The following is a 25284-nucleotide window of genomic DNA, read 5'->3' on the forward strand; positions in this document are numbered from 1 at the left end:
ATGGGCGCTGCAGCCGCGCCGTCGAGGGGCCGCATCTTGGGGGCGGTGCGGAGCTAGCGCGGGGGGAGTCCCGCCGGGGCGGGGCGTGGCGCTGCGGGAGGACGCCGTCGGGAGCGGGGCCCCGGTCCGCCCGCCCCGCGCCCCGCCGCCGCGGCACGGTCCCGCCGCGCGGCGCCAGGCGCCTGCGCACTGCAGGGGCGCCAGATTTGGCGGGAGGGGGAGTGTCCAAGGGCCCTTTGTTTGATGGCATCTCTGTTTACAGAGTTTATTCTTTAATCTCAACCTGTTTCCTCCTCCTCCTCCCGCGGCTCCTCGGCACTCCCGTGCGCGGCGGCGGAGCGCCTGGGTGCAGCCCGGCAGCAGGACGCAGCGGCGGGAGCGGGCTCCCCGTCCTCCTCTCCCAGCGGCCGGTGCGAGGATGGCTCGGAGACCCCGGCACAGGTAAACCCGCTGTCTGCGGGAGGGGGCGGCCGGTCCCGCTCCGCTCTGAGCCTGTCAGACGGGGCGCGGGAGAGGGAAGGCAGCAGCGGGAGAAGGGCTTCCCCGGCGGGCGGGGAGACGGACGGGCAGTACCCCGTCCTCTGCTCACCTGGGCTACTCCGCCTCCGGCCCCAAAGCGGAACGCGAAGCTCCCTCTCCTCCGAGGTGCCGGGGGTGCGGCACCCCAGAGGGATGAGCCGCAGACCCACCACCTGACGGGGCTCCCGGGCCAGGCGCCGCACGCCCGCCGGCCATCGCGGCGGGGCCGGGGCTCGCTGCCTGCGGGGGCCAACGCGGAGACCGGTGAGCTGCGCTGCCCGCAGCTGCACGGCAGGACAATGTCGGGCTGGCCCGCCAGCGGCAGGTAGAGCGTCCCGTCTCATTCATTCATTTTCATTCATTCATTTATTCATTCATTCATTTAATCTAGGAGGGGTGGGATGGCAGGTGGGCGGCGGGGGCTGGGCTCGCTCCCTCGTCGTCTGCCTTTTCACCTTCACCGATCCTTGCAGCGGCGGTGCGTTCGCCCTTGGGAGCGGGGCTCTCCCCGGAGGGGTAGTTGCGCCCTGCCCTGCTGGGCTTTGTACCGCACACGCTGTTCGGCACATGCCGGAGCGCGGCGGCCTTGGCTGGCAGCGGCGGGGAACTCCGGGCTCGACGGGGCGCTCGGCCGTAGCTGTCACCCGTGCCCGCCCGCCCGCCGCGCTCCCTGGCGAGGACGATCCGCGCCGCGCTCTGTTGCGCCGCGCCAGGGTCCGGGGCCGGCGGGCGGACAGAACGGGACGGGGTGGGCAGGACTGGACGGGACCACGCGTCAGTGCTGCGTGGCCGCGTCCGTGCCGCCGCTGCCGGGCGGGCTCACAGAGCGGGGTTGTTGTCTAATTAGCTGGGGAGTGTGAGTCGGACACGTGGAGGCTTTTTTCTCTTTCCCTTTGCAGCCCAGCACCCTGCCCTCTTCCCCTCCCATTTCCCTGGGCTGTGACAGAGGAGAAGGCGGCAGCCCTGCCTTTTCCTCCCAGGCTGCCGGCGCCGTCCGGCGGGACTGGGGACTCTCGGGGACTCACTTTAAGGAAGAGGGGCTTGCGCTGCGGGAGGAGGCGGCGGGTCACTGGGCGAGCGCCGGGCTGTACTTGCAGTGTCATAGCGGGGCCGTGTCTGCGTCTGTCGGTGAATCACCCGCCCCGTCTCTCCCGAGACAGAGAGGGACGAAAGCGGGACAGCCGCCGCCTGCCTCGCGGGCGCCTCCCGCCGGGACGCGGCGCTCTCCGGCCCGGGCTCGGCCGGCAGCCCTGCCGCGGCGGGTGTCCTACTGCCCCGCGGAGACGGCGCGGAGCGGGGCCGTCTCGGCGGGCGCGGGCTCTGCCGCGGGAGCGGGCTGTGCCCCGCGGGGATGGTGCCCGAATTCCTCAATCACGGTAGCAGCAGCAGCAGCAGCGAGTCATTTCCTCTCCACCCCATTTTTTTCCCCTTCTCTCTCTCTTCTGTTTCTTTCCTTTCTCAGTGTATCGTTGCACAAGTCGGTTGCCCGGGCGAGCGCTCAAAGCTGCTGCCTGGGCAGCGCTGAAGCGACTTCAGAAAGGCGGGCATAGGGGCTGCAACTCACTGCCCCGGCTGTGCCGTGCCCAGTCGAGCCGAGCCGTGCCTGTTGGGGGGAGGCTTCTGGGCTGCGGCCGAAGCTGTAACATAAAAACTTATGGAGCAGCGTTGAAGGCCCTGTTGGCTAAAGCAGCCACCGAAACCCCAGAGCCCTTTTCTCCTGCTGGAGGGCACCAGTAATACAGCGGGGGGGTTTGCTCAGTTCTGCCGTGCCAGCGGGGCCCCGGTTGTTTAAATAAACCGGTTACATGACTAGCACCGCACTAGTCATTTTAACCGGTTCGGCGCTGAGGCCCGGCTGCCGTTGCGGGGCGGCGTTTCGGCGCGGCGCCTGCAATACTCGGCCGCGCAGTCACCGCTGGATGCCTACCTGGTGTTTACTCTCTGCGAAACTCATTTTCAAAGTGATACTTGGAAATCGAGCCACAAAACTTCCTTTGGCATGTGAGCAGTCGCACAGCTGTCTCTACGTATCACTTAGAAAAGTGAATCTCCTCCGAGCGGCGGCGGTGGCGGCGGCCGGGGAAGGAGCCGACTCCCTGGCAGCTGGAACGTGCGAGCTTCGGGAAGGTCCCGCTGCAGGCGAGGGGTGTGCGCTCGCCCTGGTGTACTCAGTGGGAGCTTCACCTGGTGCTTCCCCTAAAGGGAGGTGTGGGCCGGGGGGTTAGGGAGTGAGCCGTGGGACCTGGCAGGCTGTGAGGGCAGGGCAGCGTGGAGCAAGCAGAGGGCGAGTAGGTCGGTGAGTCTTGGGGTCCACCCATCGGAGGCTTGGGAAAGGCCACATGCATCCCGGCAGGCTGTGGAAAGCTTCTTGCATGTAGCAGTTTTCATGGCACGTGTCACAGGCCAGAGAACGGGGTTGAAGATGTGTGGTGTGATTACCCTGGCGTACTTAAAAAGCATGTATGTTTAACAGTTTGCATTCTGGAAGTGTGTCTGTCTTGACTAACAGTCAGCCACACTGCAGCTTAATTTAAAAAGTGATCTCCTGAAAACAAGCTAACGGCATAAACCTGATTATGACAAAATAACTTTATTTTAATGTCTTAGTCACGCCTTGCCATACCACAGCATACCGTGCCATCAGATACATCACAGTTTTTAGTCTTGTAGCATGACTTTCTAGCACTTGTGGTTATCATCTCTTAGCTGAAGGGTCAGAACTGCTGTTCATATCTTAAAAGCTGGAAATGAAATACTGCCCACCAGTGTTACAAAACACTCTCTTTTAGTTTTAATGAACTGTGTAGAGCAAGCGTGGTTTGTGAAAGGAGTAGTAAGAGACCTTTCTATCCATAGATAGCCTCTGGGGAAATCCCTTAGTCATGAATTAGGTGAGAAGCAGTGTTTCAAAAACAGTATGAGGGACTTAGGAATGGAATAGAGGCAATAAAGTCTGAAGTTAGAGAAATGGAGAGTATAAAAGGGTTCAATCATTCATTTTTTGGTTGCAGGATATTAAATATACTTGTCCTCAGCCCTTGTCTGTACAGACCCATAAATGGCAGGCACATTTTATGTCAGAGCTTACTGCACTTAATGGCTTTACTTAATTATAGAAACTTTTGTCTTTGCGTACAGGGTCCATAGCCACATTCTCAAACAAGGTTTTTGTTGGTTAACTTTTTGTATTTAAAACCAGTGTGTTTTATTCAGGAATGATACAACTCCCCGCTCTATTAAACATACAAAAACACTAATGGTTTTCAGAATGCATGGCACGAGTTAAAGGTTTTGAACATGCGCTTGTGTAATGGACACAGCCTCTAGTTCTCTTTATTGACCAAACATTGTATTTTAATTTGAAACCTTCATTGGCTGAAAGTTTGCCAAATGTGTAACTCACCACTGATCTAACATTAAGAGCAGGTCTAAACATGCACAGTAATACGAAGGTTGCCAGCCCTTTGCTCGTATCTGTGGATACCAAAAACAGCAGAACCAGTTCAGAATACTAGAACAACAGAATGCAGAACAAAATCTTGTTGTGCAAGTTTTAAAACTTTTATCTGTGTAACCTTTGTAAGGATTGTAGTGGTTTTTTTTGTGCTTTGTAGTTAAGTAGCTCTAGTCCTCATGTTCCACTGTGTTTCCTTCTGCAGTATATATAGTAGTGATGATGATGATGAAGATGTTGAGATGTATGATCACGATTATGATGGTCTGCTTCCTAAGACTGGAAAACGTCACTTAGGAAAAACCAGGTGGACCCGCGAAGAGGTAAATCCAAGTTCAGTCACCACCTGCATGTGAAAAGATGGAGAGAGCATGCATCACGTTCTTCTCTGAGTTGCTTACCTGCAAACAAACTTCAGTGACAGACCCATGTGTAAGAATGAGGACAATACTTTTGGCCCATTAGCTGTGTTCAGTGTTTTGTTTATTTTTGAGGATCATTCTTACCTTTAATAAAATGTATAAGTGCCATTTTTTTTATGTTCACCAAGGTCTACGTTACAGGTATGCAAGTCTGTGTAATCCCTGTTGGAGAAACAGATTCAGGGTCATCTGCAGCAGTGCTTGATTGTTACTGCTGCCTCTTTTTGTTTGAAAACGGTTGCTATGTGAGAACTGACGTATGTTCACTGTCCCACAGCAGCAAACAACTGTGGCAGAAACTGCTTCAGTCCTTTTGTGCCATTTGAAATTTGCACTTTAATTGCAGCATTATGATTTGGATTGGAACTAAATTAAAAGCTGGAAGAAAGAAATCTAGCAGTGCCAAAATTGAGCATTCAAGATATATTTGCTTTTGAAGGTCAGAATGTGCTTTAGTTATGATACCCTTGTGCTGACTTTCCAGGTAAATTGTGGTATCAACCTCCTTTGCCAGGTAGATATCCTGTAGGCATTTAAATGGTTCAAGTTTATTGTGAAACACATTAATACAGTTCTTGAGTTCTGTTTTGACTTTCTCCTCTCTAACAATGTATAATGATATGTAAACAGTGGCAGGTGACCTCTTGCAAGGATTTTTTGGTTTGTTTTTTTTAATCATAGTCTACTCTCAGAGAGGTGGATGTGGTTGTGATGTGGCCTGGGAGGAAGGGATAGCCATGGAGCCCAATGGCCACTGTCTTGTCACATGAGCTGGGTATGGGGGGCCTGTGATCAGGGAAGGGGGTGATTGCTCCTCTCTTCTGATGGGGCAGTTCTTGCTTGTTTTATACTGTATGAGTCTTTCCCAGCACAAGATTGGTTTTGTCGTTAGAGTCTGTATTTCTGGACTTGTCATTAAAAATTGCTATTGCAGGTGCACACAACTCCCTCACAGTGATCAGGAGCAAAAAAATGCCATTAGTTTTATTGTGCATTCATTACACATAGATAGGCAATGAGCTAATTACTGGAACTCCTATTACTTTCAAGACATGTAAACCTTAAGTCTGTGATTTTCAGAGGTCCCAGGATGGCTAGGTGCCTGAGTGTTACTGAATTTAATTGTAATTCTGATGCCTGGCATCTAAACATCCATGCCCTCCTGTAAATCCAGTACAAGAGTAACAGTTACATTGCTTTGAGCAGTAAAACAGACATGTAGAAATGCGAGTCATGAAAGAGCCCGGAAGTCAGTCTTTCTCCTGCAGCACAGGAAGGAACCTACCAAAATCCACAGTCATAGAAAAAAAATCTTGATTTAGGCAATTCAAAGTGTGAGAAGACTACAGACCATGTCCCCTTACACTCAGGAATCGGAAATAGCTGCGAAAATATCTAGAAGGACAAAATTTTTATTTTTAAGTATTTAATTTGCATTATGAGAGATTGCAATATTAATTATATTCGGGTTTTATTTTTAATGATTCAGGATGAGAAATTGAAGAAACTGGTGGAGCAGAATGGCACAGAAGACTGGAAAGTCATTGCCAATTTCCTTCCTGTAAGTGGATATTGCTTTCTGTTTCCAGTTCTAGTGACAACTCTTTATCAGAGGTTTCCAAGTAAGGGAAAGAGGAGTGGTAGCTCTATAGTTACAGTTTAGTGGGAGATACAAAACCTCCACAGATGGATAGCTCAGATGTTTAGTTAGAATGCTGTGGAAACCCTGAACTTCAATTTCCTTTCACTTCTCAGAAAAGGTTGGAAAAAATCAAACAAGCAAAAGTAGGGGGTGGCAGAGTGTTTCACAGTAGAAGCTTCTTAATGTAACACTGAAACAAAATGTCTCAGCGCAGAGAAATAAATTGCTTTGGTGAATTGCAAGTATGCTTTAGAAGATAATTTCTTTGTGAACACTTTGGCTGTTGTAGAAATACTGCATGTGAAAGCACAACAGCTACTGTGCAGAAGGCAAAGATTCAGTATTGATAGTTGAGCACCTTTTCACACCTGTATCACTCCATGTGTTTTAGTAGTCATAGTTGGCAGTGAAGTATGTCAGGAACAAATGTACCTAGGTGGGAGTGTTATCACTCTGTGTTCATCTTATCTAAAGAATGGTCTACTTTGCATATTTTCCATTTCTCTAGAATCGGACAGATGTGCAGTGCCAGCACCGATGGCAGAAGGTGCTAAACCCAGAACTTATTAAAGGCCCATGGACTAAAGAGGAGGATCAAAGGGTAATCAGTTTTCCTTTCTGTCTGATTATGACTCACGAGTGAATTTTATCTGTTGGGGCAAACTTCTAGAGACTTTGGTGGCCTCAACACTAATAGAGCCAGAGGGAGACCAATCCTATCAATATCAATGTAGTGCTAAGTTTTCCACACAAATTAATTAATGCTGCTTTACAGCACTGTAATGTAGGGTTGCAATTTAGAAATGCCTTAACTATTACCAGATTTTTCCTTTCAGGTAAAAGTATGAATGGGAAGTGGGGAACCTTAATTGTGTGTTAGTTTTACTGTGGCAATTTTGAGAAATGTTGTTGAAAATATTGCTCCACCACAGAAAAAAATCATTGATTCATTTTGCATCGTTAAATACCAGCAGTTTTTATGTCCTTCTCTGAAGGTAATTGAACTCGTGCAGAAATACGGTCCAAAGCGCTGGTCTGTCATTGCTAAGCATTTGAAAGGAAGGATTGGAAAACAGTGCAGAGAGAGGTGGCACAACCATTTGAATCCAGAAGTGAAGAAAACCTCCTGGACAGAAGAGGAAGATAGAATTATTTACCAGGCACACAAGAGGCTGGGAAACAGATGGGCAGAAATCGCAAAGTTGCTGCCTGGACGGTAATGGCATACACCTTTAGGTCTTAAAGTGTTAAAAAGGAAAAAGCTGCAGGTCTGAGCAGTCCGTTTCAGTTGCCTCAGGCCGCACTTTATAAGTTGGAAAATTGTGGAATCAAAACCTGGAAAGCCAGTGACATCGGTGTGGTTTTTCTCAGTGGGGAACTATGCTGTTTGGTCGGTACGTGGAACAGTACACTATTTTTGCATGCTTTTAATATTTGCGATAGGTAAAAAAAAGAGCTAGTAAGTAGAGCAAGACCATAAGAATTTCCTAAATGTCCGTGTGTCTTATTTGTGCTTGCAATAACTATCAAAATTTAGATTGATTTAACAGGCAAGGATCAGGCTCTGGTAGTGGAATGTAATTTACATTCGGTTAAAGGTATACCTCTAACATGAAATCCAGTCTGTTTATTCAAAATAATTTAAGAGAAGGCTGCTTCAGCATTTGCAATTGCTCCTGAATCATCCAGATGATTTTGGCCTGTTCAAAATCCATGAGTAAAACAGGAGAAACTGACTTCCTCAAACTTTGGTCCTGGAATTATTCATCTTATTGAAAGCTTATGCGCAGCTTGCATATAATTTCAGAGTGTCAGTGTCTTATTCACTCTGTAGTAAAAGTGACTCAACATAAAGTGTAGTCAAGCAAATAATGTAAGCAAGGGGCAGGTTTCCTTTCCCATTTTTATTCCTGCTATTCGGTGAAACATTGTCAAGGCCTAAATATAATGCTGAGATTGCGATAGTCTTTTAAGCGGGCATTCCCTAGGCTGCTTGCACCTTCTAGAAGAAAAGAAGAAAGGAATTACCCTCTGGAAGGTTTCTTTGTAGCTTCCACGTATCACAGATACCACTTTCGATGATACTGTGTGGCGGTGATGTTTTTCAAATAGCTGTTTCCAAGGTCACTCTTAAAATCTCATAGACTGAATAAGTTTGCTTTTTCTCACTCATGTATATGAGAATTTGAATCTCAGTTTTTCTGAAGCTAAGAAAAATCCCAACAGCTTTGTTTACTGAATTTGTGTGTATAGCACAATGTTGTCATTGTCTAGGTGGCCAGTTGGAAAGTTGCTTGGAAGTCAGTCTTTTCACAGCTGTTCTCCACATTCTTTTTTTCCAGTAATGAGATAGAATAAAACTCCACTCTAATATTAAGGCTTAGGAAGATGATGTTGGCAGTCTTTTAGGGTAGCCTCAAGGGGATGTTAGCCTTTGCTGTCACCTTACCTCATGGGAATGAGGTGAAGCTGGAGTTATTAATTTCTTACAGTTTGAGGACCTAAGGCTTAGGGATTGTTTTAAAAAGTACATAAACAAACCATTTGTCTTTTTCCCTACCTTTTATACTGAGCATCTTTGAGAAGTCTTGAGTAACATTTGTAAAGGTAGGGGCAGGAAGAAGGTCAAAGACTAGCTCAGGGTTTAAACAGAAATGCCAACAGCAGCTTCCTGCCTATTAATCTGTTAGAATTGCAAATACTCATTTTTAAAACACATGAATTTCTGTTGCAGAACTGATAATGCTATCAAGAACCACTGGAATTCCACCATGCGCCGCAAGGTTGAGCAGGAGGGCTACCTGCAGGAGTCCTCCAAAGCCTGTCACTCCTCAGCAGCCACTGGCTTTCAGAAGAACAACCACTTGATGGCCTTTGCTCACAACCCACCTTCTGCACAGCTGCCAGTTGCTGGCCAGCCAGCGCTGAGCAATGACTACCCCTACTACCACATTTCTGAGCCACAAAATGTAAGCTCCTGAAATTGTTTATGTCTGTGGGGGTTATTTTGCTTTGTTCAATTTAGCCATACCTGTTTTCAGGAAGCATGAAGGATTTTCTCCCAGTTTTGGTGGACTTGTACGTGTTTGATGTCAGGTGAGGTCTTTGACTTCATTCAGTGATAAAAATACGTGCATTTCAAATTGATTGCAGGCATTCAGGTGATAGAATCAGGTTCAGCTTTTTCAACGTCTCATAGGCAGTGAAAATGTTCCTACTACTGTTTCTTGTACTGGTGAATATTAGATTTCTTGAAAATCAGTTGAATCTGGTTAATTTTGTGTTCTGTCTCAAAATCTCTGATGTTCCCTTTAGTAGTATTCTGTTTGGGGGTTGCCTGTTGGAACCAAATAAACAAGTATTGTTTTTAATCTGATTCCTTTTCTATTAATGATTAATAATGAAACGGGCTGCTACTTCAGACAGCTCCACTGAAGACTTTTACATGATAAAAATTGCATCTTTTGCATTTTCACTTCAATTTAGAAAAATCTTACAAGTGTATCTATAAATTACTCTTCTTTTTCAGGAAGGGTGGATATTTCATATATGAATTTTCTTTATTCCTCCATAATGCTCACTGTCATATTCCTAAAAAACTGTTTTCTTGTAAACATTTTTTGGAGTGGGGGGCTTTTTTTTTGCTATTTCGTTTCCATAGATTATAAATATTAAGGATCTAAAACCAAAGTATGTTTAACACAAATTCATAATGCCGGGAGGCAATATGATAGAAATAATAACTTTTAGTGTCTTTTGCTTTTCGGCCTAGGTCCCTGGTCAGATCCCATATCCAGTAGCACTGCACGTAAATATTGTCAATGTTCCTCAGCCAGCTGCTGCAGCTATTCAGGTAGATAACTTGTACCTCACTTCACAAGTCAATTTGTTAAACATTTGCTAAGTCAAAATGCAGACATTGTACATTAAGGAGACATTTTAATGTAACAAGTGTGATGAAAGAAAATGGGGAAGGTGGGGGAGTTCTAACATGGCTAATAATTGCTTCTTCTGAAGTGGATTTAAAACACAGTAGTTGACATCTGGTGCGAATGCTTTCACTTTCTCCATTTCAAATGTCTATACTGAAATTCAGCAGGGACTTTGGTAGTGGAAAGCACAATTGAAGTTTGTTTCATCTTTGAGTCTAATTTGGCTATTATAACCACAGGACGGCAAGCCATAAGCATTTTAGTTGCTACATCCTAGCAGACCTTTATCTTTTCTTTTCCCTTAACTCTTAATTTCAGAGACACTATAATGATGAAGACCCTGAGAAAGAAAAACGAATAAAGGAATTAGAGTTGCTACTAATGTCGACTGAGAATGAACTGAAAGGGCAGCAGGCATTACCAGTAAGATTGTCACTGTGTGCTTGGATGGAGGGATAGCAGCATTACCCCAGTGCTTGTCTTTTTAACTTTTTACTCCCCATCTGCCTTCAATACTAATCAAGGCTCTATATTTCAGTTTTAAAAGGATGAAACATAGCACATATAATCTATATTTGCTTTGTAAATTATTTAACTGGAAAAAAAAGCAAGCAATTCACAGGTATTTTACTTCACAAAGTAGGTGCAGGGCTGGGCTCTGTAATGTGGTGTGATACTGGAAACATGAGGATTGTACAAAAATAAAAGATTCCACAGATCTGAAATCAATGGGATCTGAATTTCAGAATGTGTGCAATGGTTCATGCAATGAAAATGTAGTGCCTGTATATTAGATTTTCCTTCTCTGTTGTACTCTTTCCTCCAGCTGTGTAAGCTTTGTAAGCTTCGGACTTGATGCATGTTTGACAGTTTGTTTTACTTCCTCCCGGTAATGTTAGATTATTCATAACTGCATGTGCAGAGCAATTGCTGGCTATTACTGAAGTCTCACACTTGGTTGTATATGCTACTGGATGTTAACTTGTGAAAATGCTTATGTAATGACTTAACACCATCACCAAAGCCAAGAATCCCAAAATTGTTTTTGAAGATAGGTGATAGCCAGCAGATTCTTTTTTTTGTTCGTTTATTTTTTGGTTGTTTTTTTTGGTAGTATTTAAATTAAAAGTAAAAAAAAAATTGCATGCGTGATACGTTAGTTTGGCCACTTTTTAACTTTAGTTAATGTTTTGCAATTTCTTCTGTTGCATGATCACACTGGAAAGAAACTTCTGTTAATTTGTTCTTCTGCTTTCCTAACCATGTTGATTTGACAGCCTCTTCATTGCATTGGTGTAAGCTGTAGCATTAGACAGGGATAGAAGAAGAAAAGGAGATAAGCAAACAAAAGCAACTCTAACTCTCAAACCTTTTAGCCTTCTACAGCGCTGAGCGCTCAGTAGGGAAATCCTGCCGTTTCTTGCTTCTCACAGAAAATGACTTGCAGACACTTTGAGCTTTTGGAGTAATACAGAATGAGTTGATTATGTGTTAGTAATGAGATACGCTTATAATCCTGGAAGTAAATTATGAGGTAACTTTGGGATAACAAATACAATGCTGATATTACTTAAAACGAGATCTTGCACTGATGAAAGGAAACATCTTGACAATTGTTTCATAGGCATAAGCTTTTAGATGATGATGCAACTACTTTTATCTTTCCTCCAGTGGCATCTGACACCTTGTGCAATTTCATTGCTAAGTTCCTTCTGCCTTCCCCCCCCTCCCCCCCTTTTCTTTTTTGTTTTTCCTTCTTCCTTTAGACACAGAACCACACATCAAACTACCCCGGCTGGCACAGCACCACAGTTGCTGACAGTACCAGGAGCAGTGGTGACAATGCACCTGTTTCCTGTTTGGGGGAACATCACCACTGTACTCCATCTCCACCAGTGGATCATGGTTGCCTACCTGAGGAAAGTGCATCCCCTGCACGGTGCATGATTGTTCACCAGAGCAACATCCTGGATAATGTTAAGAATCTCTTAGAATTTGCAGAAACACTCCAGTTAATAGACTCCGTAAGTAGACTTGCTGCCTCAGGTGGATTTGTGCGTGGTCAAGGAGTAAGGGGAGAGGAGCTGGGACTGTCCTAAATGTGTTTCGTTTTTTTTTTCTGAGTAGCTTCTAATTGCCACAGGATCTGAAGCTTAGCTTCTAACATAACAAAATGTGGCTGCTCCTAAATGAAGCCCTCAAGTGTGGTTGCCTATGCTTTTTGTGGGTGTCTCCCTTTCCTGCTATGTCTCTGTATGGGAATGTGATTTTTAGCAAACTGCACAATAGGAGCTTGAAACAATCTCTTGATATTGAGTCTCCTTAAAATGAAATCAGAGACACCATGAAAAATTTTAAACAATTAAATAATACAGTTGAAATGACATATGCCATAGGTTTATGTGTGGTTGCTTGTGTCCACAGCATTATCTAGAAGTTTTTGTTGTAGCTTCAATGGCTGCTTTTCAGAGTTTAAGGAGCTTGCCCTGGCATATGTGAAGGACTAGAAACATGGATTTTAAATGCCAAGTGGCTGACTAACACTGACATAGGCCTTTTCTCATCGTGGTCTTTGGGATACTAGATGCAACAGAAGTGGCACGTTGAAAGGTTTGTTGGTGGCAACCCTTCTTCAGCAGAAGCAGAGGTATCTGCTTTATGCAGCATCACATCCCAGTTAGCACACTCAGAGCAAGCATGTGGTCTAGGAGGAGAACAGTCTTGATTTAGAGCCCAAGGCATGCATTTTTTGGTAGCAAAAGGCACTGTCTTCATAACAAGCAGAAAACCCTGCTCATGTAGATACTAAGGACATAATTTGACTCACTGTTTCTTTAATGACTCAGTTGCCAGCAACACTGCTAGGCTGTTTGACAGTTTGATGTGATCGGAGTATATATTGAAAGCACAAATAGGCCTTCACAGCGTTACTACTCAAATAAACAGGGTCAAGCTGAACCGAACTGGGAAAGATTTTGTTGTTGTTGGTTACAGGCATATCCTAGCACTATATTTTCATGAGGTGGCACTATACACTGTCTTATAGCTCCGTGCCTCCCACGTTGTTTCAGGATCCTTCATCATGGGGTGATCTCAGCAGTTTTGAATTCTTTGAAGACACAGACACTTCGGCTAGCAAAGCTCCCTCAGGCAAAGTTGTGCAGCTTCAGCAAAGAAGGGCCAGTGCTTGTAGACCTCAAGGACACCCCATCACAAACTTGAGCAAAATCATGTCGAGTCAGGGCTCTCCTGGCTCACCAAAGTCCTTATCTGCCTCACAGGGCAGTGCGGCTCCATGGGTCCTTCTTCGCAAAAGGAGAGGGCACTCCGGCCCCTTAGCCAGTGGGCACAGTAGCACCTTGGTCCTAGCTGACGTCAGCAGCTCAACTCCTCCTAAGCGCTCCCCTGTCAAAAGCCTGCCCTTCTCTCCCTCGCAGGTAGATCAAGACTTCTGCACAGATGTTACTAATTCTCAAAAGTCACCCCAGCCTTAACAATTTAGAAACTAATCCTTTGGAACAAATGACTAATTACTGTTGCACTTGTTGATTTCACTCCATGTTTGAATCTTCTCACTGCTCTTAGTCCTCATTGCTGACGTTAGATCGTCAGCAAGCTAACTGTTGATTCTCTTTTAATTTAGTCTGGAGGGCTTGGGTTGTTTTGGGGTTTTGGGTTGCTTGGTTTTTATTTGGATCATTTTTGCAGGGGAATATGATTTGCTTGCTTTGCTCTTGCTGTTAACTCCTTCACCTACTAGAGTTTAACATTTCTGATCATTTGTAATACTTTCCATCTCTGTCCACTTACAGTATGATTCATTGACCTAGAAAACCCCAAACTGCATTTAAATAGCATTCAGGTTGTGAGACAAACTGACAACCACCAGAAAATTCAAATCATGGCTTGCCGTCCTCAACCCAGGCCACATGGGGTGGAGCGAATAGGAATGAGGAGGAAAATGGCCTGTTAAAATCGCCTGGCATGCACTTCCAAATTCCTGTGGATGGTTGCTTTGTTTCACAGCTGTAGCACTATTTGAAAGTGTTTGGAGTTTTTTGTTTGTCTGTTTGTGGTGGTTTTGCCTTGGTTTGGCTTTAGTCCTTGCAGTCAGAGAAACACTATTTCATGAAGGATAGTAAAAGATTGCATTGTAATTATCTCCCACTGTATCTCCCATTACCTATGAGGTATTTTAATCAGATACCATTTCTCCAGTGAAGTCCGTATTTTCTTACCTATTTTTATAAAGTGTTTTTTAATCCAATGCAAGTTGAGTCTAGAAGGGAATACGGTGAATTGTTCTCATAATAAAGAATACCACTACGCTCACAGATTTTTACACACTAGAAATGGAAAAATTATGTTAGGCTACTGAATAGAACATATAAAAAAGCAATTTTCTCCAGACTAATAATGCCACCTTCTTTTCAGGCTGTTGTTCCATTCCAAAACAATCCATGCAGCCATCACAGGTGGCAGTTTTCATTTTATGCTGTGAAAATGGAGGACTTTGTTTTGATAGAGATGATAGGAATTTTTTTTCCTGTCATAAACACTTTATTTACTGCCTTAAAAGCATGTAGATTCCTCCGTGAATGTTTATGTGGGTTTATTCCTGAGACATCCCATACTCATTTTCACCCAGTTCATACTTGGGCTCAGTGCTCTTAATATTAATTAATATTTATTTGTAGAAAATCCAAATCAGGCTGTTAAGATTTGGCTCCTAAAGTGGTGGAGAGTGTTTCTCTTTGCACTTTTTGGCCATTTTCTTTGTAACTTCCCTGTCTAGAAGTGCTCATTTTGGCTTCCTGAGTGCTCCAGCCAAACTGTTGAGTATTGTTTTGCCATGTAGCCAGGTACCCCCCATCACTTATGTCAACCATAAGGAAATAATTTCTTTTTCTTTTGTTCAGTAACATCAACGTAAGAAGTCAAGTCAACCTTGTAATATGCATGTTCCTGTTGATTTTTCCTTTCCCTGCCTGCAGTTCTTAAACACCTCATCCAACCACGAAAATGTGAACCTGGACAACCCTGCGCTAACATCCACGCCAGTGTGTGGCCATAAGATGGCTGTCACCACGCCGTTCCAGAGGGACCAGACTTTCAAAGCTCAGAAGGAAAATCATGTGTAAGTCTGTTATCACATTGTCTTGTCGGATTCACGAGGGTTCGTTTCTTCAGGTTTGTACACAACCAGAGTGCTTGGTTGCTGTATGCTTCCTGCAGAGTTGTTTGCTAACACATGCTGATTTTTCTAAGTTCGGAGAAAAACTTCCACTTTATAACTGTGGAGGTAGGTTATTAATACAGAACAACTGTGCACTCAGCAGTTCTTTAAATAAAGCCATTTCACCTTACCACAGTTAAATGGATGTTCTGCTGGAAAAGCAAAATAGGGTTGCAGGAAAATATTTAAACAAGTCTTAAAACAGCTACTGTGTGTATGCACCTATTTCTATAAAGAGGTAATATTTTCAAACATGTTCCTTTAAAGTTTTTCTCCCTCTTTTTAAAGTTTCAGAACTCCAGCAATCAAGAGGTCGATATTAGAGAGCTCTCCAAGAACACCCACTCCATTCAAAAATGCACTTGCAGCTCAAGAAATAAAATATGGTCCTTTGAAGATGCTGGTAAGAAGGAAACAATGATAAAAGTTACTTTGATATTAGTGTAGAGGGATGTTCTGGGACTTGGTATAACGTTTCTTCCTTTCAGCCTCAAACTCCGACTCATCTTGTAGAAGATCTGCAGGACGTTATCAAGCAGGAGTCAGAGGAATCTGCAATAGTGGCTGGGCTACATGAAAGCGGACCCCCTTTGCTGAAGAAAATCAAACAAGAGGTAAATCTCAAACTACCTGAGGCAATTTAATTCAGCACTCTTTGCTGAGAAACTTATACCAATACCTTTTCTGTTAAATAGCTGTGTCTGTTTTTCTTTCATGTGAGCCCCAAGATCTTAGTGTCAGTTCTATATAGTATACTAGTCATGCCTAATTCATCTCCCATTGATTTCCATAGAAGTCTTTTTGCTGTTTCCAGCAGGGGTTTGCTTGGTCCGTTCTAATATAGTTTTCGTTTGAAACTTAAAAAGAAAAAATTAGATAGGAATTTGGACTGAATCTTTCTAATATTGGTGAAAACTATAGAAGAACCCTACGGGGACCAAGCTCCATGGAGTGACTTAGAAACCTGAACATTTGAGGGCATTGCATTATATTACTTTGTCACTAAAGTTCTAAAAATACATATATTCTCAATCCTTTCCAGGGGATTAAACTCCTGAATACTGACAGAGCACTGAGTGCAAGTATCCAAAGTTTTATTAGGTGGGGATTCTTCTGAGAACCTTGAACTTTTTCTTCTGTGAACAGCGGTGGTGCTTTCAAGCACAGTACTATAAACATGTATTATTCAGTGCTGTGAAGAATATTTATTCAATTTATTAAGCAACTGACAGATAAATCACCTTCTGGTCAGTTAGGTACTGGTTTTTATCACAGTGCCTTTCCTGATTTCAGGTGGAGTCTCCAACAGATAAAGCTGGAAATTTTTTCTGCTCAAGTCACTGGGAAGGAGAAAACCTGAACACTCAGCTCTTCACACATGCATCCACTACAGAAGATGTGCCAGTAAGTGCAAGTTTTCACACCACCAACTGATTTTTCTGGTTTACATCGCTGTTCTGTTCTTAAATGCAAAAGAGAAAATATTTTGTATGGAATTCCTCACAGGTCGGCATTGTTGATTATTCCAGTATCATTTTCCTGTATTAATCACAAGAAGCAAAATCCTATGCACTGATCATGATCACTGTAATGCCTATAGAAGGTAGAAGAAGTTGCAGTCATTGTGCAGCCCACAGTCTTTGTAAAGAGTCTCTGTTTGGAGGATGCCTGCACCTGTGTATAGAAATGACTAGGTCACAGAGATAAAACTGGTAAAAGAAAGAGAGTCTGTTTTGTTTTGTGCAAATGAGACCTTGTGTGAGCACAGTCCCTTTGCTTCGCCAGGGCTGTTCAGTCCTACTGTTATTCTTGCACTTGGGAGTTTTGCTGGATGAAAAACCTTTGCACATGGCAATGCTCCCGCAAAGCCAAGCCTTAGGGACCCTCTGCTGAGGTCTGCCCCCAGGGCTGGGAGCTCTGTCTGTGACCATGCCCGGTGTAGCACCCTCTGCAGTAAGGCTGAGTTTGCTTTTAATTTGTTCAAACTCAGGTTGTTCTCCTGAGTGACTGAAAAATATTTCTGTTTTTTTCTTCTTTTCCTGTTCAGAATCTTCTTACCAGCTCCATTTTAAAGATGCCTGTGGCTGAAGAGGATGGTAGTTTTCACAAAACAGTTGCAGTACCTAGGAACAGACCACTAACTAGTCCTCTGCAGGTAACCATTCTTTGATAAATAATCCCTTTGTATATCAATATTGCTTTTTCACAGACTGATTCTAAGTGTTGAGTGTGGAAGAATGTTATGTTTAGATGATGGCGGCTGAGGATCTCACTGTACCTGTGGTGTGTGAGGATGCAAAGGCTGCAGCTCTGCCAAGGAGCTAAACAAGGAAACCCCAAGCATGGAGCGTGGTAACTCAGCTGGCTCCAGAGCTAAATTGGTAGGACTGAACATTAACGTGGGCCAGAGGCTTTTTCCTATAGACTTGTTGAAGGTAGTCCTGAACATTAACGTGGGCCAGAGGCTTTTTCCTATAGACTTGTTGTAGGTAGTCCTGCTGTTTTAGGGAGCAGGAGAGTTGAGTGGCGTGGTGGTGGCCAGAGGCTGTCACTGGCCTTGGGGCAAAAGGAGAGATTCTGGCACTGCCTGGCTGGCCAGCGCAGATGGGGCCAGTATTGCCCATCCAGTCAAGCACCAGGATAGCCTTTCCCCTAGTGTGAGCTGAGGTGACACCAGAAATGTGGTTTTAACTGGTGGTCTGAAGGGGCCTCAATCATTCCAGCCAGTTGCACATTTTGGAATTTCTGAAATGAATTAAATAGGCAAATGTTGCAATGTTAGCCAGATGGGAGGCTGGGTTTTACATACTTATGCTTTTCTCGAGTGTTAACAAATGTATAAGTTTGCTGTACTTTAAAATATGGCTGTTACAAAGGGCCTGATCCAAAGGCCACCGAAGTCACTAGCAGCCTCTTTGTTGACTCTTGTGGACTTTAGAAAGTCATTCTGTCATTCTGTGTGGCTCATAGAAAGTCATTCAGAAAACGAAAAGCAATGTAGATAGTGATTAATTATTTTTCCACCACAACCAGTATTTTTGAGTTACATGAATAAGTGATTTTGTAGCCTTTCCCTAGCTACAAAAATTGAGCCAAAGTATCTCATTCCCCAGGGCGAGTCATTGTCAAAAAGGAAATTATAACTCCATAGCTCCTGACTTTCAGACAGGTAGTTCACATAGGTAATCCTTTCTTTCCTTTCTCTTTCCAGAATTTACATTAGGAATTTATTTGCAGTAGGCACGGATGAGTAAAACCTGGTTTTGATTAAGCATCCCTAGCCAGGCATTTTAAAGTAAGATAATAACTTTTCACACATCCCCGTTTGGCACAATTTGCCGTGGAGTACGTTTGTATTGTGCACTGCAAAATCATTGATGAAAAGCAGTTTTGGAGGGCAGGGACTGTCTCCCATCTGCACGGGGGTGTCCACAGGGGCCAAAGACTCACACTCCCTTTTGCTCATTTGCTCTTTCTCACGAACCGTATTTCTTAGCTGCCCCATGACTGATGGCTAAGCAGAGGGTTTGAAGATCCACTGCCCTTGGGTTAGGGCAGTTGATTAGGGACTGAATTCAGACCACCTCATGGCAGAGGAGCCCAGGGCTCCAGTTTTGTAGTGGGTTGCTGGAGTTGGTGTCATGTGATGAGGCTCTGGGTCCCCATGTGTTTAGCCCCACTGACTTGCCAGCACTCCAGCACCTGGCCATGTCCCCCACCTAAATGCCAGGCTTCTCTCTGGGTTTAGGTCAACATTTTAAGGTATCTAAACAGAGCATGTTGTACATTGGCCTGTTAGTGGTAGTTGCCTGCACTCTGCCTGTAATAAAAATGAAGCATCTAAGGTGCCCGTAAAATAGGATCTTTTGATCTTTGGCATAACAGTGTTATGTTTCCTGCTATCTAAAAATAATTTCTTTACAAGCTGCTGTAAATGAAAGGGCTTGTTTAACCTTCTCTCCTCACTCACGCTGGTTTTGTTCAGGAAGTTTACACGACTCAATTTGTGGGATCCCATTCTTCAGTCTTTGCTAAGGAAAAGCATGTTAAAAGTCAGGTATTTTCATTGTTTGGATAAAGAGGACTTATCCTTAAGTAGTAACTGAGTTAAAAAGGACTTCCCAACTCACCTCAGTGTTTAAAACATGTTGAACTGAAAGAAAAAGCAGTTGTAAAGAGCCCCCAAAATGAATACTTCGTATGTAGCTTCTCAGTGTACCAGTATGAAGAAGGTAAAATTATTCTTTCTGCCGATGAACCGTTGAGTGATTCAGCTGAAATGTCATTTTAAATGAAGAATGAACCTAGGGGTTTCTGTGATGGTGGCACAGACAGGTTTTTCAGAATGAAATACAGACTTTATAACAATGCTGTATTGTCTGGCAAACGCTGTGCTCTCTGATTTGGGCTCCGTGTCAGGGTTAAAAAGGAGAATCTGCTTCATCCCTGGTAAGACTGCTTGGCGTCCTACCAGAGGGGAGTTTGGCCCTGTACAGCTCAGAAAGGACAAGCAGTCTGGTTCTGTTTCACACCAGAAACTGTTTCTGCTCTGCCCCTAATACTTCTCCCCTTCCATCCCAGGGGAGATGGATGTGTGTGAGAGGACAAAGCCTACCTAAAGGGTGCAAATCAACTGGCAATGTTAGTGTTTGTGCTTGATTTTGACTGGTAGCATTTTGTATGTGACCAGTTTTTAGCATGTTCTTGTTCTATGCGTTCTACATTTTCTAGTTTTGTGTATCCCCCTCCTACACGTTCGCATGTGCTGACACACACATGAGCACTGGACTAAACCCACTGATGCCATGTAGGTAGACATTAAATGCAAGGTAACTCATCTGGGTGAAGTTTAATTGTGCCTGCATATGTTTGCATTGCTGATGTTAATATTTTGGGCCTGATCCAAATGTTCTTACACAAATTCTCACTGACTTCAGTCCAAGTGAGAATTATAGCACTCTGCACCTTTGGATGTGTGTATGGAGAGGGAAGAGAGAAAGAGCACTAAACTTTCCTTTTTTATATTTTTGGTTCTTCAAATTCCATTTTCTCTTAAATTTGAACTTGTGTAAGAAGGAGGTAGTATGTTTACCAGCCCACAGCGTTTTTCATCGCTTTAATAATTTGCACTGCATTTACATAAAGAAAAAGGTACTTGGCTAGTAATCTACTCACAAAATGCCTGATTACTTATTGCATTTTGGATACAGGACTGATCATAAGCAACTTGGTAAATAAGAGTTGATGAACATATTAGATAGCATGATATGAATCACCATCCCTTAGGAGGAGCAGCATGTTGCATCACCTGGCATGTGAGGTCAGGGCTTCATCCTCATTTGATCCCCTGCGTAACTCTCTATAAGGTGTTGGATGTAAAGGCAGCTGTTTGTAGGATTTTTCTGGGAAGGTGTGGAGGTTCAGCCAGCTTTTTTGTCCTGCATGGCAAATCTCAAGAGTTGCGCACTCAGGTATTCTTTTACTGCTAGGAATAGGAGGTGTCTCACCAAACCCATGTGTTACCTTGGGGTGGAATTACTCTTACACTCCAATGCATAGATCTCAAACACTTCTGCTTTATATTTGTGTAGTTAGTTACAAGCTGTATTTTTACACGGTCTATGTTTGTTACTTAAGCAATACTCAGTTGCACAGCAGGGGGATTTTTGCCTCACTAGCAACTTTTCCAAGAGTTAAGATTTTGGGATAACATATTATTCCCTTACCGAGACAAACTGATGATCTGTACTGAGCATTTGCTTGAATAGTGCCTTGTAAGAGGTTATGTAAAAAACCCTGTTTCTGGGCCTTCCTATGTAAAAGTTATGTTTTGTTTCACATTATGTTCTGGAGCAGTAGGAGTACCTACCATGGCCAGAAAAGTAGGCTAAATCAGACCATCCACCTAACCCTGCAGGCTATCAAAAGACACCATGAAATGGAATCTTTCAAGAAAATAGTGCTGCTTTGATATCTTCTTCCCCCAGTAACAAAGGAAACAACACAGGGTAGAAGCCCTGCAAGCTAAAGAGTGTGTTCTTCAACCCCTAGCTCCTGTCACTTTCCATTTTTTAACCACAGACTGACATGTTTCAGCTCAAATTTCCTGACTTTCAGTGGTTTATGTAACCATTTTCTTTAAAGAGTAGGTCTAAAGGATTTTAAAACAGTTACTTGGTTAACCTTTTCAAGGCTGTGAGCTGTCATTAAGCTTAATTTTCTGTTTAAAAAAGTGAAATGTGGAATTTCATTTGCAGCTGTTTGTAAGACAAAAAAGTATAGGTGAGGCAGGATGCTCTCCTGCAGCAGCAGACTTTCCTCTAGTTTTTCTGCGGCAAGAAGATCCCAAAGTCTCATACTCTTCCACTGGGGGAAGCATACCCTTCCACTGCGGGAAGCACACTATGCTCAAGCCCTGGGAGGTTTAAGATCTGCACAGCAAGTGCCTTCACTTTAGCCCTGTTGGTTTCCCTCTCTTGTGTTGTCCCTTCTCTTGCCAGTGGCTGATGTGTGCAAGAGTTGTGCTTGGCACAGCTGAGGGAGCAAAAGGAATTTGGAAGTTACAGGTCAGTCCTCACATGTTTTCCTCCCAGGGCAGCAGAATTTGAGTTGCAAACAAGTCAGGATTTACAGCTGCCCCAAGCAGGCAGAAAGAAGAAAAGCAACAGCTTAGCTATCAGCCATGTGCAGCTATGCCTTCTGATCAGTGAATTAAAATAAAGTTATTTATAGACAAAATTAGAAAGGGACTGAATATCCTGATGTGAGTTTCAGGTGCTTACCCATTTCTGTATCTCTTCTATTAATCTTACTTGGAAAGCTCATACATCTCAAACAGGAGTTTTGTCTGAGTAAGGGCTTCAGGGTTAAGCTCCTGCATCTCTGGTATCAGGCTTAGAGTAAAAGCTGAAAAGTTGGACCATCTTACTCTCTCACATTTAGCAAGCTGTATTTCTGAGTAACGTGTTTAGGAGAAGGCTGTCCCATGTCCCAGAGGAGAGCTAGCAACATGAGCAGAAATAGCGCTCTGCCTTAGCAAATGAAATACAATTCATTTATGGTCACTTGAGTTTTTAATTAGTCTTTACTGTCTGGTCTTAATAACTACAAAGATTTATCTTAGTTCTTCATCATGATATAATAGAATGACATACTGTTCTCCATGATATGCACTGTATTCTGCTAGGAACTTGCTTTGTTTAGGGTGTTGATTGTTTCACTGTTTTGGAAGTACTGCATTTTCTGTTGTAAGCCTTTTCATTGGCATGTTCCGTAAATTTTCCATACCATGTAATCAAAGGGAAAAATGGCAAGAAATCCAGCTTTTTCCAGTAGAGAAATATGATAAGATACCTTCTATAGTCTAAGCCCTCTAAATATTTTGCACGTCTTTTTTTTTGTTTTTAAATGCCCACACAACTTGCTAAATTAATGTATGTAACACCAGTAACTTTGCTGAAGTTGCTGAAGATACCTGCCAGAGTAGCACTGTGTCTTCCAACACAGTTCTTTGCCCAAAGATTTTTACTACACTTCCACCAGTTCGAGAGCTCGGCACTGCAGGACTGCAGCAGCATTCGGTTTTGGCGTTCACCTGTTAACAACTCAAGGTGTCATAAGGCAGGAGCTTTCTTAAGGTACGCAGACAGCACATGAAAAGGCAGCCCAGGCTTCCAGAGCAGAAGGACGAGTTGTGTTAGAAAAGCACCTTTCCACAGTCTTCTCTTACTCCGTTCTGTTTTCTCTAGATGGTCCAAGTTTTTATTTAAAGTGCTTTAACTGGATATCCCAGTTACAGCTTTGACAGCTTGTTTACAGTTTGCATCTGCCTGAGGGCAGCTGAAGGCACATTACAGCAAAGTGAGGTAGTTTTACTGCCAGGAGAAGGATGTGCTTGTAGGATTACTGAGGTTAAAAAAAAATGAGCCACAGAGAATGACACAGCTGGAATTGTACCATGGGTTTGTAATTTTATCCTATGGGAACTCATAGTACTATACTTTCTTCTCCCAGACACTCCCTGTTTCAACCTAAAGAGAGAAAACTGCTGTGTGGAAGAGAAAAATACAGGTGGAACTACTGGCTGAAAAGGCTTAATTTCTTTTAATTGACAGCAAAACTAAGAGGAGTCTCCTGCTCTTTGTGGCAATTAAAAAAATGATATATGGAATGAATTCTATTGCGGAAATCCCTTTCTTTCCCCACTGGCTAAGGATTTAGGTGCCAAAACAAGCACCTCGCTCTTAGATGGCTGAATATAAGTAGGGAGAATACACTGAATCAATTAAAACATACCCATCAATTTTGGTAGGGTTTGGGCCAGGCCTTTTGAATTCTAGTTGCAAAGTTTTTATGTTTCCATAAACATAATGGACCTTTAAATGTGATGGGAGAGATGCAGTGAACATTCTGCAAAAGGACTGGTCTTACATGGCTTTCTGCTCTGTTTTCCTTCATGCCTCTAGCTTTCTGCTGGGGTCTTTTCTCTTTTGGTATGCTTGTTAAGTGCTGCTCTCTTCAGGGCTCTGCCACTGTCCTGTAACAGGGCCCTGTTGGTACTTGCTGCAGTGCTGGCATGGAAGGAGGTGTTGTGCTTTTCACTTTTTACCAAAGGATCACATGGCTGTGTGAGCCAAGACCTGGCAAAGTGCTCTGCCTGGGTCATGGGACCCAGCACTCCCTGCCAAGGAGGGAAGTAAAGCCTCTCGCATCAGGATGACTTTTACAGGTGCCTCATTGGGCAGGCAAGGCAAAGGCATTGTGCTTTGTTTGATGTTGACTGCCGAGAGCCAAGGCTTCAGACAAAAAATGGTTAATAAAAATACCCACTTAAATGTTACCTGACTTCCCCAGGATAGCATTGAAAACTCTTAGTAAATATACTACTTCAGAAAATACGCTACTTTACTTGTAGTCAAATTCTGCCTTGTTTACTAGAGCAAAGCTCTCACCACTGTCAGTGAGACTGAAAAGTTAGTCTCTTTTTAGAAGTTTGTCATAAGAGGAAGAATAATGGTGTAATATATTTCTGGGAAAATAATACAAGGGTCAGAACTCTGCAGGGAGATTCTCTTGTGCTGTCTCTATGGCAAAAAATGGGTAAGTTGTTTCGTGCAGGCTCAAGTCTTGGGGTCGAGCTGATCCTCCTGTCATTTGCTGTGTCTCGCTGGGACACTGAGGAGGCTGACCCGGAGGGAGGGCAGGGGGTTACCGCCTACCTGAGAGGCTTCTGCTGCGCTGGCATAGGTTAAATGAAGACCAAGCTTTCAGTGGAATGAGTGACATGCAGCAGCTTGCTGAGATGTTGGAGATAATCAGCATATAGATTTATTTTTTTTCCCTTTCTAAGCACATGGCTCTTAATAAAAACAGCTCAGTGTAGATACTAATGACTAAACCTGATTTATGAGATAGGGACACTCCTTGCCTGAAATTACTTCTGTTTTTTAAAAATTGACATCTTGTGACAGATGGACTTTCCCTTACATACTCTCAGTTATTTAAGGGACTGCTGCTCTCTCATTCCTAGACCAGTACATTGAAGCTTTGGGGGATCACAGGGAAATACCATTTGGACATGGTTTTGTCCTTTGAAATGGTGGATATTCTGGAACTATAATTGCTTTTGAGGTGTAGAGAACAAATCTGGCTTCTAAGTAAAACTGATGGCATTGCAGCGGGTATAATTTGGTCCCTGATGCAAATACCTCTAAAGTAATAGGGTAAAATACTCACAGGTGACAGAGTCCCACTGAGGATCAATAGGAGGCTGTAGGTTCCCAGCTGATGTAGGTGCCTTTGAAAAAGCTACTCTGGAAGCTGTTTAACCAAAACATGAAAGAAGCTGCGGCATGTTGCATGCATGTCTGCGGCATGCAGAAAGTATGTCACACCTGCATATTGGCTGTATCATGTGCCCTAGGCACAGCCACAGCACAAGGTATACAGCCAGCCTAGGTTGAACCACTCTGGCAAAGAGGTGTATGGTGTGTTTTTTCATTTCACAGATGTGCTGTCCCACAAAAAGCTGCAAAAACTGAGTGATTCGAGGCCTGACCTGGTCCTCCACTTGGGGAGCT

General features: G+C 43.8%; 1 protein-coding gene across 7 annotated transcripts in view; it reads left to right on the forward strand.

The window, feature by feature from the left end:
* The first annotated feature begins 245 nt into the window (after positions 1-245).
* The window catches only part of MYB (MYB proto-oncogene, transcription factor), a 28673-nt gene continuing 3634 nt past the window's right edge, over positions 246-25284 (forward strand). Inside the window, exons 1-15 of one of the 7 annotated variants that reach the window (XM_062639610.1) lie at positions 246-441; positions 4179-4296; positions 5885-5956; positions 6546-6638; positions 7033-7253; positions 8772-9006; positions 9810-9890; positions 10288-10392; positions 11736-11993; positions 13041-13406; positions 14964-15106; positions 15494-15608; positions 15694-15819; positions 16499-16609; positions 17253-17360. In XM_062639610.1, the coding sequence (XP_062495594.1) occupies positions 419-441; positions 4179-4296; positions 5885-5956; positions 6546-6638; positions 7033-7253; positions 8772-9006; positions 9810-9890; positions 10288-10392; positions 11736-11993; positions 13041-13406; positions 14964-15106; positions 15494-15608; positions 15694-15819; positions 16499-16609; positions 17253-17360 (2175 nt within the window). In that variant the 5' untranslated portion in view covers positions 246-418. Of the gene's footprint in view, positions 442-3303; positions 4297-5884; positions 5957-6545; positions 6639-7032; positions 7254-8771; positions 9007-9809; positions 9891-10287; positions 10393-11735; positions 11994-13040; positions 13407-14963; positions 15107-15493; positions 15609-15693; positions 15820-16498; positions 16610-17252; positions 17361-25284 lie in introns of those variants that run through there. The other 6 variants (XM_062639614.1, XM_062639609.1, XM_062639612.1 and 3 more) reach the window with 6 other exon arrangements.

Source organism: Pezoporus occidentalis, unplaced genomic scaffold (genome assembly GCF_034315485.1).
Source record: "Pezoporus occidentalis ecotype Australia unplaced genomic scaffold, CSIRO_AGI_Poc_V1 ctg61, whole genome shotgun sequence".
Classification (NCBI taxonomy): domain Eukaryota; kingdom Metazoa; phylum Chordata; class Aves; order Psittaciformes; family Psittacidae; genus Pezoporus; species Pezoporus occidentalis.